The sequence below is a fragment of the Microtus pennsylvanicus genome, chromosome 1, assembly GCF_037038515.1.
Source record: "Microtus pennsylvanicus isolate mMicPen1 chromosome 1, mMicPen1.hap1, whole genome shotgun sequence".
NCBI lineage: Eukaryota > Metazoa > Chordata > Mammalia > Rodentia > Cricetidae > Microtus > Microtus pennsylvanicus.
In genome coordinates, this window is record NC_134579.1 from 218597412 (window position 1) to 218618143 (window position 20732).

At 46.6% G+C, this 20732-nt stretch overlaps 1 protein-coding gene across 2 annotated transcripts in view; it reads left to right on the top strand.

The window, feature by feature from the left end:
* The window catches only part of Smoc2 (SPARC related modular calcium binding 2), a 132609-nt gene extending 122947 nt beyond the window's left edge, over window positions 1-9662 (top strand). For both annotated transcript variants that reach the window (XM_075951434.1, XM_075951440.1), the window contains exons 10-13: window positions 2398-2500; window positions 4193-4467; window positions 6416-6453; window positions 8334-9662. In XM_075951434.1, coding sequence (XP_075807549.1) covers window positions 2398-2500; window positions 4193-4467; window positions 6416-6453; window positions 8334-8351 — 434 coding nt within the window. In that variant the 3' untranslated portion in view covers window positions 8352-9662. The remainder of the gene's footprint in view (window positions 1-2397; window positions 2501-4192; window positions 4468-6415; window positions 6454-8333) is intronic.
* Window positions 9663-20732: the final 11070 nt, after the last annotated feature.

Genomic DNA, 20732 nt, shown 5'->3' on the forward strand with positions numbered 1-20732 from the left:
TTAAGATGGGAGGACTGGGACAAAGCATTACCCACTGAGTCCTGCATTTCCTGCAGCCTGTGTCTGGGTGGAGACCTAAGGGAACACAAGGGCTCACTGCTCATGAGCTAGATAACAGGTTAAGATGGGAGGACTGGGACAAAGCATTACCCACTGAGTCCTGCATTTCCTGCAGCCTGTGTCTGGGTGGAGACCTAAGGGAACACAAGGGCTCACTGCTCATGAGCTAGATAACAGGTTAAGATGGGAGGACTGGGAACTGGTACCTGCAGAGCTAAGGGTTTCTGCCTACAACATCAGACATTGTGAGGCCACACAACGTGGGCTCACTGCCCTTTGACCCCAAACCAGGTCAGTCCTCTTGGATGTTTGCTGGAGTGTATCTCCCTGGTGACACAGGTTAACATCATGATGCAGCTACATTTCACATCTGTATCCTGAAGGAATCACCTTCAAGAGCTATGGGTTGTTTTAGCATTCTCTTCCGACCACTCAAGGCTCATATCTGTTTGTCTTGGCCCTTAGAAGTAAATACTTGTACCCTACACTCTATGTATCACAGAGGCGATATTGCCCTAGGCTTTGTCATGGGGACAAAGGGCTCTCTGATTCTTTCAGGGAGAAAATAAGCTCAAGGTGCTTGGCGACAAAGGCAACCCAAACCTGGGTGGTGGCAGATACGGCCTGCAGACAGTGCTGGCCCTTCCTCTGAGTCTGTGTCTCACACCTCCACCATCGTGTCTGAACACCCACGTTCAGGAGACACCCCTTCTTAACTCTCAACCCAGATTGCCTAGGAATGCCTTCCAGAGTCCTCATTCCAACCAGTTCCCCCAATTCCCCTCATTCTCCCTTCTTCAGAGGTGACACCGTATTCCTTTTCTATTTATTGATAGCCCTAATATAGCAACCATAGGCGGCAGAGTCTATTATGGCTCTCAGTTACCCCCGACAAAAGGAAATAAGGACTTCATACCCAAGCATCCATCCCAAGCAAAGACCTTCTTGATTTTGATTGTGACCAGATCTCTGGCTCTCCACAGGTCCTCAGTGGACACTCTCTGAGCAGAGGTGACCAGTGGCTACCTTCTCCATATTACCCTCTGAATCTTTGGCTCTAAGCACTAGAGAGCTCATGGGTGCACCCCAGGGTTTTGCACATATCCACTGTGCTCCCTCACGATGTCTCTTTCCTCATGGTTATCTTGGGTTAGCTCTTTACAAGGCTGGTACTTAGGAAGCATCATCACATGGGCCTGCTACATCTTTTCTGTCCTGTGTCATCTCTGATTGTCACAGAAGGGATGGCTTCCACCCACAGCCTCTGCCACCTCAGGCTTCTCTTTGCTTCCTGGAGAATGCCTCAGGGGATGCAGAGCCTTTTCTCAGAGATCTTTGCCCAGTGGTTATGGTTTTTACTATAGATCCTAATCCATTCTTTTAATTGAGCACAGAAGAGATACACAGTCTTTCTAGTCTCACGTTCCACAGCTCTATGAAAGACTCACATCTGTTTTCTGCTACAATGTTTAATAAGTCGAAACAGATTTCCACAGATCCTTGCCATAGGCAGCTAGCATTGACTTGAATCATAGTAACAAAAACCCAGGTGTTCAAAAGGAAAACCATGAAACCAGAATGTCTTTAACCACACCAGCATGCTAGTCTCTCTGTGTAGCTGCCACAACTCACGGTAGAGATAATATCTCAGACTTGACAGAAGGAGTCCAGGGAACCCCAAGGGGCTGAGTAGAGGGAAGCTGAAGAACAAGAGCTACCATGCATGTAGAATGCTCTGTGGAAAACTGAGCTTTAGAAAGAACAGCGATCTCACACGGTCAGATCTGGGGCTCAACCGTGTGAACTCCCTTGATCCTTGAAATGTGTTGATCTGGTGTCCAGAGTGGATCTGCCCCTAAGGAGGCTACCACACATCTTCCTATTATTGTTTCTAACCAGATGTGGAGTTTCAGGAGATCTGTAGTAATGGCTGACAACCTCTGGACTCACTCCCCTGGGTTAAATCTCCCTGTGTGGATCCCGGCTGGGAGACGTGTCTCATGTAACAAAGGGATACCCATACGTGCCTTGTATCGTGGTTTTGAAGATCAACCAGAGGCTGATCTCTGTATCACGTCATAATTCAACAACTGCTAGAAAACACGGCTAACAGTTGCTGTACATCAAGGTCCACACCTGTGAATTAGCAAGTGCCTGTGTCTGTGGAGTGCCGGTGGCACCATCCTATACAACGTGTCTCCACCAAACCAGCACATTCTTATGAAGCCCTCTAACATACTAATTTCTGAATACTTAATCTTTTTTTCCATTGCCCAGAACAATCTGTTATACTTTATGGATTCCACTAACAGAGAAAAAAATGTGCATTTTTTTTAGGTTGTCCTGGTGCCAAAAAGCATGAGTTTCTGACAAGCGTCCTGGATGCACTCTCCACAGACATGGTTCATGCCGTCTCCGACCCCTCTTCTTCCTCTGGCAGGTATGCTGTGTCTTGCTACGGAGCTGTGCGCTGGCCAGAAGCCCAGAAATGTGAAGGAATCTGGAACACTGAAGCCTTCCTGGCCAGTGGCCAAGAGAGCTTAGGCAGCTCACGAGGCTGTAGCTAGGTCTAGAGGAAAGGACCCTCTAGGCCAGGAAGACACTTGGGAACAGGCCTCACTCCTCATTGTCAAGGGGTCCTGGGGTCCAGGGAGGGCTGTGAAGGGGGATGTACTTTTCTTAGGGTGGATGTTGAGGTTGAAATCGAGTCTGGGAGTTATCTATTGGGTTTTAAATACTTTGGAATTCTGCAACAACAACAACAACAACAACAAAATGGTTTGTTTTGTTTTCAAGTTAGGGTTTCTGTGTGTAACCCTGTCTGTCCGGAACTCCCTCTGTAGACCAGGCTAGCCCCAGACTCAGAGATCGGCCTGCCTCTGCCTCTTGAGTACTGGGACTTATTTACTGTAGAAACCCACACAGCATGTGAGGTTTATCTCCTTATTCAGGTTCAAGTATACAACTTAGGGCATTGATCCTGCCGATACAGCTCTGGCGCTAGAGATACTTTCCTTGTGCACACTGGAGATACACCAACGCCTGAGTTTTGTTTCATGTTAGAACCTGTGGTGCTGTGCCCCCTCTGTCTCATGGTACAGGGTGATAGAGTTCTCCAGGTGAACAGCTGTGGCACTTTAACACTTAAACTCACTCCTGTGTGTTCACAATCTCCCATTGTGTTTTTGAAAGGAAATTTTACTTTAAGGCTTTTATCTTCCTGAAAATGGTGGTTTCTATCCCAGCCTTGCAGTGAGCTCCTGGGTGTCTCATGCATGCAGTTTCCTTAGCAAAAACCCTTCCTTCATCTTGTGGGGTTTTTTTTTGCAATTTTTTTTTTTGCATAAGGGGAGAAGGTAACACCAAGGCAAAATGTCACAGTTACATAATAAGCTAAGGCAAAAGAAATCACCTCAATTTCAACTTTATATTCCATACTGTGGAAGTGATTGGCATGTGTTCCAGTATCTGACACAGGATAGTTCCAGGGAGCCCTGTCCCTGCAGGCCATTGGCTTCTGCTTGCTGTGTCTGCACGCTTATGGAGGAAAGGTCATCTAAAGCAGTGGACAGTGGAGTCCACAGAGCCCAAAGTGATGGCACAGGTCCTCCACCTTGGGTGACAGGTGAACATGGTCACTGCACAGCTTCAAGGTCTGACCCACAGTCTGGCTTACCTGTGTCTTAGAATGTCCAGCTTGAAAAAGACATCGATCTAGTTATAACTTTAAACATTTTAATGTCACCTTCCACTAACCTTTTCTATTTAAGTCCATCTCATATACACAGTAGAGAGATGATTGCATTAAGGTAGACACTCTGGGGGCGTAGACGTCCTTGGTGGATCCTGGTGGCTGAACCCACCTATTGGCTAAGGGAACCCAGGTCTCAGGAGAGTGACTTTTCATTCCAAGGCTTCAACCAATTGAATAATCACAGTGTGCACACATGCTGTGGTGTCCCTGGTGCTGAACACACTGGCGGGGCCATTACAGATTACTCTTCTATGTTGTATTTGAAAGTGACTGTATCAGACATTGAGCTGGGACAGGCACAGGGACGGGGAAAAGGAATCAGAGCCAGAGGGTACAGCAGCTTCAGACTTCTGCCTGACGTGGTGGTCTCTCATGCAGGCTGCCGGAGCCAGACCCCAGCCACACCCTGGAGGAGAGGGTTGTGCACTGGTACTTCAAGCTGCTTGACAAGAATGCCAGCGGAGACATCGGCAAGAAGGAAATCAAGCCCTTTAAGAGGTTCCTGCGGAAGAAGTCCAAGCCCAAGAAGTGTGTGAAGAAGTTTGTGGAGTACTGTGATGCGGACAATGACAAGTCCATTACCGTGCAGGAGCTGATGGGTTGCTTGGGTGTCACCCGAGAGGAGGGGAAAGCCAGCACCAGGAAGCGCCACAGTAAGCCTTAATTCACTACTCTGACCTTGGTTATTTTTGGGGTTCCTGTCTATGGGGTTACTTCCTGGATGTAACAGGTTGCCTTACGGTCTGTTGTATTGGAGAAACATGGTATGCTGTTGTCACCCTTGTAGAAGAAACGACCACAGGTGGCCACAAGCTGCCACCCGGTCGGGAGAACAGCAAGTCTCAGGAGCATGAACTCACTGTAGCTCTGGGGCCAAACCAGCTATTGTTCTAATACTAGTGGCTAACTGTTCATGCATGCCTTGGTTCCTGATAGCAGAACCATTGGTGATAACCGGCCAGCCCAGTGTGTAGACTCCACCGGAACCTCCAGAACCATCAGGCCATGTCAGAGGCAGGGGAATCATCGTCTTTAGAAGATCAGTGGACCCAGTGGGCTTAGCTAGCCTAGCAGATGGGCATACGTCTCTGTGGAGCATAGTCTATGTCCCCAGATGTAAGAGAAGTAGAGGGCATCCCAGGATGATGGAGCCTAAGGTTCTGAAATTCAATTCTATGGTTTGGTGACCAGTTTCATCAACACGCTGGAGAGCATGCAGAGTGTGAATGCATTTCTCCCTCTGTACCTCTGAACTGAGCGGTTGTGGTCAGGACAGCGTTACGGTAATGGGCTGAAGGATATTTAGGTAGCCATCTTGAAAACAAAGAGCCAGCTTTCTAGAAATTAGCAAGAATCCCCTCTCAATGACGGAAATCTAGCCTGGACCCTGGTTTTTAGTTATATAACATACCATGGCGTGCAGTGCATGCCACAAATGGAGAGATGTTTTGCCTGACGGTACAGCTCACAGTTGGGATATCATGAAAATGGCAACCGGGGTCAGCGTGTTCCTTGGAATGAGGTGTTCACCTGCACAGAACAGAGGCTTGCCGGGAAGCGTGAACTCAGAACAGGCTTTGGAGGCAGAGCTAGTACAGGTGCCTCCCTGCAAAGAGGGAACATCGATTGGACATCAGCAGCCCTAGAGATGGGATACCTGGTCCTGGAAAGGAGAGGACAAAGCAACAGTCAAGGGAAGGTAGAGTCTTCTCACTGCCTTTAAGTGGCCTAGTAAAACTCGCGTGAGTTCCTGAGGTTGGAGGTGGATATGGGCTGAGGAGACAGGAGTATCTGGGATTCTGACCTGTGTGTACTGTGGTCCACCAGGCACCAGGTCATCTAATGCTACCTCGGCACTAACAGGGAATTGGGAGAGATGGGGCAAGTCCACTGGGGATCGACGGCAACTGTCCATGGCCAAGAGAGGCCAGGACAAAGCAGGAAGTCAGGTTGGAGAACCCCAGAGACCTTGGGAAAGAAGGGAGGTGTGGCCAGGTGAGAGCCAGAACTCTGAGCAGAGGCCAGAGTGAGGCAGGGAGGGGCCACCTGAGGTAGAGGGTTTGTGTACCATAGGAGTGGGTACCTCACTGGGAATAGGAAGGGGAGACCTCCAGCCCCCAAGTCAAGAACAAACAGCACCTGTCCCTCAGCTGTGATTTCATGTGAAGATTCTGGTAAAATGAGCCAAAGCTAATGTTTCCTAATTTTAATACTGAACCAAAAATACTTAAAAGAACAGAATGTGTGTGTGTGTGTGTGTGTGTGTGTGTGTGTGTGTGTGTGTGTGCATGTGGTAGGAGGGGGAGGGTCAGTCCGGGCTCAGAATCCATGCTTTCCTGGGAAAGTTCTGGAAGACCACACTTTGTGGTTGGTGAACCCATGTTTAGGATTTGGGATAAAATAAGCCATTCTTCTAATGTCAGAGAGGGACATTGGTGTCATAGACAGTGTCTGTGGTGATTAAGTAACCCGTGCTGCCAAATATAGGTGCAGGGTTTCTCTGGGTGCATTGTCATCTGACCGAGTCTGCCCACTGACGATGCTGAGCCTGTTGTTAAACAAGCACTGTTTGACTAGCAATAATGTCTCTTCCCTTCCCAGCCCCCAGAGGAAACACTGAAAGTACAGCCAATAGACAGGTGAGTGTGTCTGTGTTACAGACTTTATGATATTTCGTTTACTTACACTTTACAAGAGAAATCTGGGGGCGGGCATGTAGGTTTAGGGGCAACAGGGCAGCTTAGCTGAAGCAGCTCCCCGTGAGAGCATTTGGAGCTAAGAAGCCTCTTCGACAAAACCTGCTTTTGATCACTGACCCGCTGAATCCTCCATTTAAAGATTCTGCTGTTTTTTCTAATTATTTGAAATTTTAATTAATTTGTTAATTTAAAGATGGGCTTTTGAGTGGCAGAAGTGGTTTGGGAAGCTGGTTTTGCAGTTTTTTCTTAGATATTGAGGAGATTGCTGGGATGGGAGACACTCTTGGGTGCCCCTCAAACAGCCCAGTCACCCAGAGACCTGAAGAGGCTGGAGTTGGGCTTCCAAAGAGATTCTCAGTTCCCTGCTGTGTTAATAAACATTTGTGCTTCTGAGGCCACATTTCTAGATGTACAATTAAAGGGCACAGCTGTGGTCCCCACATCCCAGCCACAGCCTAAGTGGGGACACTTTCCAGGGTTCTTCCCCAAGGCCAGACGAGCTGCTTTGCTGATGACTCTGGTGTGTTGGCTGTTTGCTTTGGCTGCACCTGTTTGATGCGGGGCAGACGCTCGCCGTGTGATGTGGGTTTTAAGTAGGGACCTCCGGCACATACCTCGGAGGGAACTGCAAGCCGTTTCATTAGAAAAGACGTGTAATTCGTTTTCCTCTGTTTAGCAAATGTTTATGGTTTTAACTTTTCCAGTTACACTGCAAATCACTTACGCTTGCGAAGGGGGCAGGTCTGAGAGCAATTACCCAGCTCCCTCCAAAGGCTTCCCAGGGGCTGTTTGCTCTCGCTAATGGCAACTTTTGGCACACATGTGTCATGCAATCTTAAATACCCCCACTCAAAAGCAGAGCCTTGCACTTCAGCATGGTTCCAGAAAAAGACGGAACGGTGTAGTTTCTCCATCTTTCTTATAGTAACGCAAAGCATGGAGTGAATCCTACCATTCTCGCTGTATGCCATGGGGTGGGGTCAGTGGGCCGGGAACCAGAACGTGACTTGTTTTTCTAGGCAGCTTCATACTTGTTCATCAAGGAATAGAGCTGTGCCCTCTGGGTGCTGGGTATGGGTGCCAAGGTCAACCCTCTTCCCCAACAGTTCTGGTCATCTTCAGTAATAACTGTCTTTATCTGTAACTAAGACAAACCTCGTATCTTCAGTAATGACTGTCTTTATCTGTAACTAAGACAAAACTTGTATCAACTTAGTATAGGAGATATTTACCTACTCATGGTGTTATCAGAAGGGAAGAAAGACAGCCTCAAGTTTAAAGTTTAGTATTTTAAGCATCACACAAAGTTTTAGTATTTTGGGATCAATTTCTACTTGTACAGATTGCTACACTTGGCAAAAAACAGTGGATGCTTTTCTTAACAAAATGACTTCCCTTAAAAGTCCCTGTAGCGAGGGGCAACAAGAGACCCCTATTATAATCACAAATGCAAGCTGTATTTCTTCTTAGGTAAAAGAGCAAATAGAAAGCTAAAAGGAAGTGTTTAAATGGCGTAGAACTCTCCAGGCTGGTGGCACACGCCTGTACCCCCGCTGAGGTCTAGTGACGGCACGGTTGAGGTTACCCTATTCTAGTAGTTTGAAGTCAATGCAATTTTTCTCAGATGGTGCATTTTCCTAGTGATTGCCAGGGGAGAAGGCACTTCCTACACAATGCGCCCACTCATCCTTCCCTCCCAGCTACTCTATTGTTTCCTGTCTGGTTTCCCTTAGCAAACATGTTTACTTCCAACAGCGAGCCTTGGTCTGCACAGAGGGGAGACGGGCACATCCTCATAAGATTGTCTTTTTCTTTTCCAGCCCAGGAAACAAGGATGAACGGCTGACTGACTATCCAAGGAAGTTCCTAGACATGTGGGGATCCCTCACCAAAGAGCTATTAAAAACGAAAAAACGTATAGTATTTGCACTTTGTACTTTAAATGTAAATTCACTTTGTAGAAATGAGATATTTAAACAGACTGTTTTGATCTGTGAAAATGGAAGGCTGGCTTCAGGAAATTAATCACATACAATGTATGTGTCCTTGTTTGACCTTAAAGATCTGTGCTGGTGGGATGGGTTTTGAATGCATTTCCATTTCATTTCCTTGTCCTTTCGTGGAGGGCCTGGTTTGTACCCTTGCCCCTTTCTCTGCCTGCAATCTCTGTTGGCTGGCTCCCAGCGTTCCTGATGCAAGCCAGAGGACTATCACTTCCTTAGAGGCTTACAGGGTCATGCAGTTTACATGCATGGTCACCTGGTCTACGGTTGCCTGTTCCGTGAGGTTTTGCTGTCTAGAGATGCCACTCGATACCGTGGGTCACACAGACACTAGCTCGAGCATAGCCTTAACCTCTAGTAGCCCCTGGCTGAGGTTCTGCTGCCAGACTGTCATATTCTGGTCTGAGCTTCTGCTTGAGTTTTGCCTCTGTTTGAGCCAATCCTGCTGTTAAATCTCCAAGGAGCTGAGAGGGCCAACTCCAGAGAGTCCTCCTTCAGAGAGCAAACCTAACCCTGGCAGACTGACTCCATCCTGCCGGCTCAGTACCCAGTCCACCTGCCTTTCTTCTAAGGGCTGTTGCCCTTCCTGCTGTGGCCCTTCCCAGGGAACCATGTCTTCTGCGGAGACCATGGACCACATCTTGAGGAAGACGCAGCTATAATGCATCATCCCAAGAGTACTGAAGAGCAGGCAGCTAAGAATATCACTCTCACTCTCTGGAGACCTCCAGGATAGGAGGGAATTCATCCAAGGCCCTTATGGGATGAAGGTTAGGAACCGGATGCCCATGCTGGGGGAAGCTGGCCTGACCTGTGTGTATGGTTGGCTGCCATCCTCAGACCCAGAATCTGGTCTCCAGAAACAACTGCAGATCCAGGAGAGCTGGGGCAATTCTCTCAGATCAGGTTCTAATGGGAAGCCTCCCATGGCCCCCAGCCTCTCCGTGTATGCCTGTGGGTGTGTGTACACATTCTAAGGCCTTTGCTCATTGGAACTGTCTGGAGATAAGAACTGACTGGCTCACGTGCATGTCAACATTGTCTACAAAAAAAAAGTATGATCTCAACTGTTTTGGATAATCTTTTATATTTCTGAACCCTGAATTTAATCATTTTTATTACATTAAATATGCTATTAAAACCGTATCAGTCTTCTTTTCAACAATCAGTGATTGTTTACTGCTGACAAGTATGGTTTAGAGCATTTTATGTGGATGAGTGTTGTGCCTTCGTGTTTGTCTGTGTTCCTCTTACATCCCTGGTGCTCGCAGAGGTCAGCAGAGGGCATCAGATCTCCGGGAACTGCAGCTATGGACAGTTATGAGCTGCCACGGAGGAGCTGGGAATTCAGCCTGTCTCCTCTGTAAGACAACATGTGCTCTTAAGCGCAGACTCATCTCTACGGTGGTACATAATTGCTTATTTAAAAATAATATCCACTAGTTGAAACCAAAGGTGCAGGTGCTGGTCCAGCAGCTTTGGGGCTGATTTTGTCCACTGAGGCTGTGTGACTTGGGACGTGTTCCCAAGGTTTTCTGAACCTCAGGTTTTCTCCTCTAAGACAGGCGTGTTGGCACATTCCCCACGGCAGGTGGGATGGATGAGTTAAGGGTTGTAGATGCCTCGGTGTGCCCTGTGTGGTACACTGGAAGTTTCTCTTCCTTCATTGCATGGCAGAGCCCCAGGACGGATCCACAGCACCCACTCCTGCTTCTCCTGTTCAGACACTCTAGAGATGACAGTAGCAGCAAAAATTTGCCTTGTTTTGTAAAGTTAATGCTGTTCCATGAGTCGAATCGCCGGAGCCTTGAATATGACAGCGCCTTCTTCCACCCCAGTGTCCAAAGCTCCGCACCATCCTGGCTGACTCTGCAATAATATTTCACTCAGACTCTTGAAGTTCCTTCTCCACTGGTCAGCCTCTTCCAGTACCTCTGCTTCCTCTCAGGGATTCCCAGTTCAGAGCAGAGAGACCCTCAGTCTGAGCATCGACAACATGAAAAGGGGAAGGGGTGAGGAGGACCGAAGGGCACAGAGGGGAGAGGGGCTTAGGCCGGGTTCTGAAGAAGGCATGAGAGAACAGGATGTTCAGAAGGCCGGCAAATCGTGAGCGAGGCAGGAGCTGCATGTGGTTCTCATTGAAGACATTAATACCGAAAACTTAAACCAGCAGCTGGCTTCCCTCTCTGCCTGCAGGGGCTACATTTAGGGTTGGGCACCCTCCTATTTGAAAAAGCATCCCTGCTTCCTTGTCATTCTGCTTGGAGGCTTTTAGAGGCACGCCGAACATCTCATAAATCATTTGCACAGATGTCACACCCACCTGAGCTGTTTCCATGATCAAGGTGAAATGTTTCAGCTCTCGCTGAAACTGATGCAGACATGAGTCATGGGACCCTAACTGCCAAGCACAAAACCAAATCTCACAAGCAACAGAGCTACTCCAGAAAGCCAGTAAAAAGACGTAAAGGGTGACATCAGAGGAACGGCTGACGATGGTGGAGGTGATGGTGATGTCATAATGGTGGCATTGATAACAGAAATGATGGGTGTGGTGGTGTTAATGATGGCAGTAGTGAAGGTGATAGTTATATGATGATGATGGTGTTGGTGGTGGTGGCAGTGATGATGGTATTTATAATACTGGTGATGGTGGTGGTGGTGATGATGATGATGGTGGTGGTGATGATGGTGGTGGTGATGATGATGGTGGTGATGATGATGATGGTGGTGGTGATGATGGTGATGATGGTGATGATGATGGTGGTGGTGGTGATGATGATGATGGTGATGGTGGTGGTGATGATGATGGTGATGGTGGTGGTGATGATGATGATGGTGGTGGTGGTGATGATGATGATGGTGATGGTGGTGGTGATGATGATGGTGATGGTGATGATGATGATGGTGGTGGTGATGATGATGATGGTGGTGGTGATGATGATGATGGTGGTGGTGATGATGATGATGGTGGTGGTGATGATGATGGTGATGGTGATGATGATGATGGTGATGATGATGGTGATGGTGGTGGTGATGATGGTGATGATGATGGTGGTGGTGATGATGATGGTGATGGTGGTGGTGATGATGATGATGGTGGTGGTGGTGATGATGATGATGGTGATGGTGGTGGTGATGATGATGGTGATGGTGATGATGATGATGGTGGTGATGATGATGATGGTGGTGGTGATGATGATGATGGTGGTGGTGATGATGATGATGGTGATGGTGGTGGTGATGATGATGGTGATGGTGGTGGTAATGATGATGATGGTGGTGGTGATGATGATGGTGATGGTGATGATGATGATGGTGATGATGATGGTGATGATGATGATGATGGTGATGATGATGATAATGGTGGTGGTAATGATGATGATGGTGGTGGTGATGATGATGGTGATGGTGATGATGATGATGGTGATGATGATGGTGATGGTGGTGGTGATGATGGTGATGATGATGGTGATGGTGGTGGTGATGATGATGATGATGATGATGATGATGATGGTGATGATGGTGATGATAATGGTGGTGGTAATGATGATGATGATGGTGGTGGTAATGATGATGGTGGTGGTAATGATGATGATGGTGGTGGTGGTGATGATGATGATGGTGATGATGGTGGTGATGATGATGATGATAATGGTGGTGGTAATGATGATGATGGTGGTGATGATGATGATGATAATGGTGGTGGTAATGATGATGATGGTGGTGGTGATGATGATGATGGTGGTGGTGGTAATGATGATGGTGGTGGTGGTGATGATGATGATGGTGATGATGATGATGATGATGGTGATGGTGGTGATGATGATGGTGGTGGTAATGATGATGATGGTGGTGGTGATGATGATGATGGTGATGATGGTGATGATGGTGGTGATGGTGGTGATGATGGTGGTGGTGATGATGATGATGGTGGTGATGATGATGATGATGATGATGGTGATGATGATGATGGTGGTGATGATGATGATGATGATTGTGGTGGTGGTGGTGGTGCTGCTGCTGCTGATGATGATCATGGTAATGGAGCAGAAGATGATTTTCTTCCTAATACAATAGTCTACTCCACAGGTCAAAATTTGGAGTGCGTTTTGAGTAATTAGATATCTAGACATTTTTAGTATTTCTTTACTTTAGAAAGGTGCTGACCATCTTTTTTTTTTCTTCAGTACCATAAAACTGCCCAGAAAACTCAGCTACTCAAGCATCTCTGGTTTGTTCCTGTTTGTCACTCAGTGCGTGGGAGAGCCAAATAAATAGTCAAGGCCCTGCTGGACCTGACTCTATGTCCCACACTGGACACAGAACTGCTCTGGATTCTCATGCTTTGGATGAGTGTGTCTAGGGGCATCTTTCCTAATGTCTGTGCTGAGACACCGAGATCAGCTGCTTAAGTGTCCATTTGTCTGTCTATGCTGCAAATCCCATCCTGTGGGTCAGTGCACACCACCCTCCAGGAAGGCGCGGCAGGGATGGCATGCAGGATAGAGCTGCACTTCCGGCTGCAGTATACACACAGTATATGAGGGTAGTCTAGTAACAAAGCTCAGTGTTTCCTGAGGTAGCGGGGAGAAGGGGGAGTGTGTGATGGTGTACTCTGAGGAAAATGCAGCCGTGGGCTCCACGCTGACCTACGGTGTGGTTCAATGGCAGATGCTCCACCTCCTCAGCCTCATCACAAAACCCCCAACAGACATTTTTAATGTCTCACCTCAGTGTCATGGCAAACCTAGCGGGGGTTCTTCCTAGGGAGCTCCTGGTGTCAAGGGCCTTCCATGCTGTTCCACGGCACTCCATGATTGGGGTGATGAGTTTCTCTCTAGCTGTGATGTTTTCCCTAACAGGACACTCAAATCCAAATCCCAGAAGTCTATCAGGCTGCAAAGTGCGGACCCTTCCAGGAGCATGGACAGACCCTCTAAGGACTAGGAATGGAGCAAGGGAAGTAGGAATGGGTTTTATTTTTTGAAACAGAAGTTAGAAAGGGGAACAGTGGTGACTAGGAACTCAGTTAATTTTCTCAGCAAACCCAAAGTCAGGCAGACACCAGATGCCCAGGCTGATGCAGTCAGCTGGTCCGTGGTTCACTAAGCCCCTGGATCCTGGTTCTGAGCTCTGTCCTGTCCCTATGCCATCCCAAGGGTTCCTGATTGTGCCTCAGGACCCGAGCAGGCGAGGAGTACAGGGAAGCGGTGGAAGCCTTCAGATGCTACATTGTGCTCCATGATCTTAGTTTCCCGAGCTCTCGCTGGTGGGAGGCCATCAAATCCCTGCCCAGCAGTTACAGCGTCCACTTCTTCACTATCGGTTTGCTGCCCTGAACAAGATGAGAGTCTGAGAGTGGGCAGAGGGAGAAGCCTGACTGGCAGATGGAGTAGCATCGCCCGAAGGCAGCTTCTCATTCTTTGTGGAGCGAGAACGTGATTTTTATCTGTCTTAAGTATTTTATGTGATGTGAATGGCCCCTTTCCTGTGTCTTGCCTCTGGATGCTTGAGTGCTTAGTAATCATGACCAGGGGGCCGGATAATCCAGTTCATGTGTGGTGCACGGCAGAGAGGTTTTCCACAGCCTCCTGCTCAGTCGTTAACTTCAGGACTAATGTTTTATCTTCTAGTTAAACTTGAAATTACACTCAGAAAATAAATAATAAATAATATAAATAATAAGTTGGGGTTTTTTTTGTTGCAAAATTAGAATTTTGATATTCCCTACAGTCTGGCTTGATGCTGGCCGTCCTGGTGAAGAAGGTTCCTCATAGGAGAGAAACATACATTCACAGCCCCTCCAAGCATTTGACAGTGAGCCTGGACAACGTTCTGCATGCCTGAGTTCCAGCTTACAAATGCACGGTTCTCTCATTGTCATAAGTCCTATCAATTAACATATGCCAAACCATTTACTTCTGTGCACAAGAAAATGGCCTTCTTCCTGAACAACTTTATTAGCTGAACTCTGTTATAATGAAATAAATATATTACCTCGTTCTTTGGAGACGAGGATTCTAAACTCATGATTTTCCTATCTCAGCCCCCCCCCAACTGTTGGGATTATTGTTGTGTACCAACACGTTCTATATTAAGAAACTTATTTCTGAAAGTAAAATGAAATAAATTCCCTGAAAGGGTGTGTGTGGGGAGTGTCAAGTCCACCTTTTGTGCCCACCAATGCCCAGAAGTTCTTTCTTACCCTGATTGGGGCTTCAGAGTGGACTATCACTCTGTGGCCCCTTTGAAAGTATTCCCCAGTTCTGTCACAGACCCTTGACAACAGGATTCCCAGTGTCTCTTTCCTGACTTAAATTTCTCCCTGGAGTAACAGCAGAAAAAATTGCAGTTCTGCTCGCTGGTTTCAGTTTGGAATTGTTATCTCACTTCATGGGACAGAGGGGATAGGCCACAGTCCTTGACTTCATTCTTCAGTCTCCTGTTTCTCCAGGATGGTCTCAAGTCTCTGAGTTCAACACTCTCTCCTCCTCCCCTATGTCCCCTCTTCATCACCCCCATACAAATGCTGCTGGATCTGTAGTCCTTGGAGTTTGATCCACTCCTGCTTCTAAGCATGGTAGCCCTGGGGATCTCCTCCCCTTGAGTGCCATTCCCCATCCATCCATCTCCTCCCACTATACCCACCAATCCTCAGCCAAAGTGGAAGCCCACCATGGAGCCCCACGATGCTCAGAGCCCAGTGATGAGAGTTCCCGGAACAGTAAGGTCAGTTTTATTGAAAGGATGGAAAGACCTCATGGGTGGAAAACAGGTCCGATGGGCCCCAAGCCAGCCTGGAGCTGGGAATTCCACTTTGTTGAGAGCCATTGTCACCTTGGTCTTCCTTCTGATTCCTCCCAGTGCTACCCAGGGTGGGGAGATGGGTGCAGAAAGAGCGTCAAATCTTTTCTTCCTTGATTTCCTATGATGAGGAAGCTTGGAGTCAGTTTCAGACAGGAGCCGGAAATGTCCCCTTTGCCACCCATGGGCTCAAGCCAGACAGATGACCTCTCCTCAAGGCTGATCCCTGTACCAGTAAGTCCTGTGGTTTCTGTCAGTGTGTCTCTCAGTCCACTTGCCCACAGTGAAGCCTGTGGCCATTTGCCAGGGTTGGGGAATTCTTCTTTCCCACATCCGTACCTGCCTGGTATCCATCCACGGTGTTGACTTCCTTCCATCAGACATACACACCTACCTAGCCACCTGCTCTCCACGCAGCAAGTTCCTTTCCAAAGCCGTCACACAGGAGTGCCAGCCTCCAGCAAGCGTTGCTCCTCCTGCGTCTCCATACAAGCCTCACACTGTCAACCTCTTCACTGTGGAGTTAGACACATTTACATTAGCTCATTTATCTGTCCCTTTTATAGGTGGAGGATCATTCACTGCTTGAACAATGGCATCCTTCTCTTCTCATTAGAGCAGCTAGATCAATATCACAGCTCTATCACGATACATAATAACTCAGTAAACGTGTTGGCACTGGCTGGTGCTTGTTTTTTTTCAGGTGGGTGCTTGGCATAGAGGAGTATATCCCACATGTTCATCCCAGGGGCTTCAAGTCAAAGTGCCCACTGTGTTGTAGAACTCTTTCTACCCATAAACTCAATGCTCACCACGTTTTCCTTACAAAGCAACTTGTATGCCACACATGCGTGCCAATAACAGGAAAGGCACCCTTTTGTGCTCTGTTTTACACTCCCGCACCCTCTCAGTCTTTTCACCCGCTACTGTATGGGTGTAAGTGACACGGGAATCGTGATCTCCAGAGCACATACCCTGTGCTCCTGAGACCTGGACTCAACCTTCACTACACTCTGTTGAGAACCAGAAGAAACGCACTGAGCATTCCAGGTGATCCCAAGAGATGGTGGCCTTGGCGCTGAATGGAGCTCCTGCGATAGCTCCTGCTCTGCTCCCACGGTGTGAGCAGAATCAGCAGAGGTGAGACACAGGGACAGAGGCTGCAGCATGGACGTCTGATGCGTGGCAGCCCAGCGATGGTTTAGGCACAGTCTGCATTCATTATGAGTTTATACTTTCTTTAAAAATTCTCACACATTTATTGAAATAAAATATCTTCATTCCTTGTGGTTGGAGAGATGGCTCCGTGGTTAAGAGCATTTGTTTTATCCAGAGGATCCAGGATTGATTCTCAGCATCCACAAAGGTGGCTTATAAAATATAACTCCGGTTCCTGGGGAGTTAGTGCCCTCTTCTGACCTTTGCAGGCATTATGCACACACACACACACACACACACACACACACACACACACACACACACACACGAAGTCAAATACATACACAGAAAATAAAATGAAAAACAAAGAGACCCTACATTTCTTAACAGTTTACATTTTCCACACAGTCAGATTTGAAGAAATCCTGTGCCTGTTGCTCCACTTGAGGTCTCTCCATGGAGACACCAAGAACAGCAGAATCAGGAGTGACACAGCAACCTCCAAAGGTGCAAGACGCATTAAATAGTGGTTGTCACTTACGGCAGGTCCACACACAAAGCAGAGGTTTCATAGGATCATGCCTGAAAGGACGACGCAGTGTGCATGTCACATACAAACAGGAGACATGACTAGCTTGATGACCCTTTCCGTGGAAGGTGCATCTGTCTTTGTCTGCTGTCATGTGTCCACATACACAGCCTTCCTCCACAAGCACCGGGTCCAAGTGACAGACACCACTGATACTTTTCTGCCACTCCACATGGGCAGGGCAAAGTATGACACCAAGCATCAAAAGAGAGAGGCCTTGCATCCCACCATCCTGTGGGTACCATGAGCAGATGGTCACCTCCGCAGCTTCTTGCAGGTCAGGCTGATGTGTTTTGCAGAGGCAAAGCTGCCATGTGTTGCTGAGCTGGCTCACTTCTCTGCACAGCTTTCAGACAGTGTTAGGATCACATCTTCCTTTATTTCTTAGCACTGTAGTAAAGTCTGTGTGCTGACTTCACCTGCCCAAGTTCTGCAGCTTGGGGCTATGAAGCCTCACTGGTGTTTGATACAGAGACAGAGAGCCAATCCAGTCACTCTCTGGTGGGGACTTTCTTTGCTTCTAACAGATAATCCATATTCCCTCATGACTTCACATGGTGGAGAAAGAAGGACAGAGACAGACACATGTTGTGGGAGCTGCAGGCCTCTTCCCACAGCCCAGCTCCTGGTCGCTTGGCTAGCTTATACCCCAAAATAACAACATACAAATTGTATTATTTTAAACACTGCCTGGCTCATTATATCTAGCCTCTTCTAGGCTAATTCTCATGTATTAATTTAGCCCATTTCTAATAATCTGTGTAGCACCACTAGGTGCGCTTACTGGGAAAGATTCAGCTTGTCTGACCTGGCAGTTTGCTTCATCGCGTCTGGCCCAGAGAAGAGCTGCCCTGCATCTGAGCTCACTTCCTCTTCCTCCCAGCATTCTGTTCTGTTTACTCCGCCTATCTAATTTTTGCCTTATCAGATGGGCCAAGGCAGTTTCTTTATTGACCAACAAAATCCCACATCATTTCCCCTTTTTCTGTTTAAAAAACAGGAAGGCTTTAACTTTAACATAGCAAAATTACACATAACAAAACAGTTATCAAGTAAGAATTACAATATTTACATCTATTTTATCTTTATCATAACTAAGGAAAACTATAACTAACTATATATTCTTCAACTCCATCAAAGACTCTAGAAGGATACAATATTTCATAAGCAAACAAGAAATATGCAACTTTCAAACTCTAGAAATGACAGAGACATCTCACTGCCTGGACAGTCACCCAAAGTTCCTCTGTACCATTGGGGCATCCATCTTCGGCCTTCAGGACCGTAGTATCCAGAGACATTTACATGAAGCAGGAAATTTCAAAGGCAGTTCAGTCACTATCTGCTGTGTCCTGCAGAATGTCTCGCAGACTCTTTCAAGAATCAGGAACCCTGAAAGATCATCTCACCTTTAGGCAAGTTCAGTAGTCCTCTCTCTGTGGGTTCTCTGTGTCCAGTTTATGCAATAGTCCAGGCAAGAGCAGTTTCTTGCCCAAATGGCTATCAAACTCCATAAGGATCCTCTTCGATGTCCATCTTCCTCTTGAAGTAGATTGGTGCTGACAGGAGCAGACGTGTCTCATTGCCATTAAAAGTCCTAAGTTATTAAAACATTAAATGTCATATTCTGTAGTCTTTGAAAGATATGAAGAATGTCTATCTAAAATATATCTATGCACATCTAGAAAATCTAACTAACATGACTACAAGCTTGACTATTATTAATGATTATCCATTAACAACCTATATACATTACATTTTTACATGAACTACATAATCACAATACCTTAATCAATATCAGAAATACATATACATAGAACAAGATTGACCTTAAATTTGTATCAATAAACCAAGATTCATATCAATACAAATTGCTCACATCTAGATCATCTCCCCCTTTAAATGTAAAAGAACATTTATAAACAATATATGGGAACACGGGCACAGTTATTTCTCTCCAAACTGCTTCCTGCTGTATGGGGGAACTGTTATTCAGGTCTTTTGTGGTATAACCTGTGTGCTAGATTCATCTAAGTCAGCAGTGAAGTAATTTTTTGAAGGTGTTCACAGCAACCCTTCAGGAGGGCATGGTCCTTCATACCATATTGGGATAGAAGCAATCCACAGGGTCTCATCCTCTGTGAAAACAAAAGAAGAAACTCCTTTCCAAAGCATCATGTCCTTAGATCCAAATTTTAAAGTCAAGGTATTTTCAAAATATCTATCTTGGATTAGTTCAGCAGTATTTATAAACAAATATCTTTTAGCAGCTGTTGCTCTTTCCTCAGCATTCAAGCAATTCAAAGAGAGCATAATAGCATACAGTATCAAAATTCTCTGTTTATTGTCCATCTTTGTACAGCTTTATTTTAACTCTATTTTGTTTATTTTTACTTTTTGAGACAGGTTTTCTGTATATCTTTGTCCTGGAATAACTCTGTAGACCAGGCTGTCCTTGAACTCTCAGAGATCCGCCCATCTCTGCCTCCCAGGCATTGGGATTAAAGGCCTGTGCTACCACACCTTGAAGTCACAGAGGTCAATCTACCTCTGCCTCCCAAGTGTTGGGATTAAAGGTGTATACTACCACACCCAACTACTCTCTTTCTTCCCTTTTTTTTTGTTTTTTACTTTAAGAACTTTAACTTTTAGCCTGCAAATATTTTTAACACACTGTAAATCATTTAAAAGTTTTCTTTTTTCTCTGAATCTTTTTTTTTAGGATATATGTCTCTTTTTTGACCATATGAGTCTTTAATTTACCAAGCAATCTCAGTAGGACTAAGGCCGTGGCTTTGCCAGCTATATCCAGCCCATTCCTTAGCTTTCTGTCATTCCAACCTTGTGGCTGAGGTACCAGCCAGAGCAGCATTCAGTGCCACAAGTCTACAGTGTTTCAAGGTCCTTTCCAGAAAACAAGCTACAACACTCAAATGCTCTCTCTGTAGCTAACCTCCTGCCTCAAAGAGTCAGAGTTTGCCCTGGCAGGACAGCCCACAAAGCCGGCATTTTAAAACGGCTCAGCTTTTTTTCCTGCTACGGCTGAAAACCGAAAAGCATGTGTTCAGCTTTTCATCAACACCGTTTAAGTGTTTCGTGGCAGGACCTCTTAAGAACTGCAAGATTTTGCAGCTAAAGCTGAATGAGGAAGCCTCTCTTAGATGAGAGCGCTTGCTTGCCTCAGGCAAGCAGAGCAGACCCGAAAAATTGCTGCTATCAAGAAAACATGCTTTACTCTATTCTTTCCCAAGCTTTCTCAGGCTTTCTGTGGATGTAGTTGTCCACACGTTGGGCAGCCATTCTGCTGTGAGAGCTGTGGGCCTTTTCCCACAGCCTGGCTCCCGCACGGCTAGCTTTACACCAGAAATAACAACACACAAACTGTATTCTTTTAAACACTGCTTGGCTCATTATATCTAGCCTCTTCTAGGCTATTTATCATGTATTAATTTAGCCCATTTCTAATAATCTGTGTAGTACCACTAGGTGCGCTTACCGGGAAAGATTCAGCTTGTCTGACCTGGCAGCTTGCTTCATCGCGTTTGGCCCAGAGAGGAGCTGCCCTGCATCTGAGCTCACTTCCTCTTCCTCCCAGTATTCTGTTCTGTTTACTTTGCCTATCTAATTTTTGCCCTATCAGATGAACCAAGACAGTTTCTTTA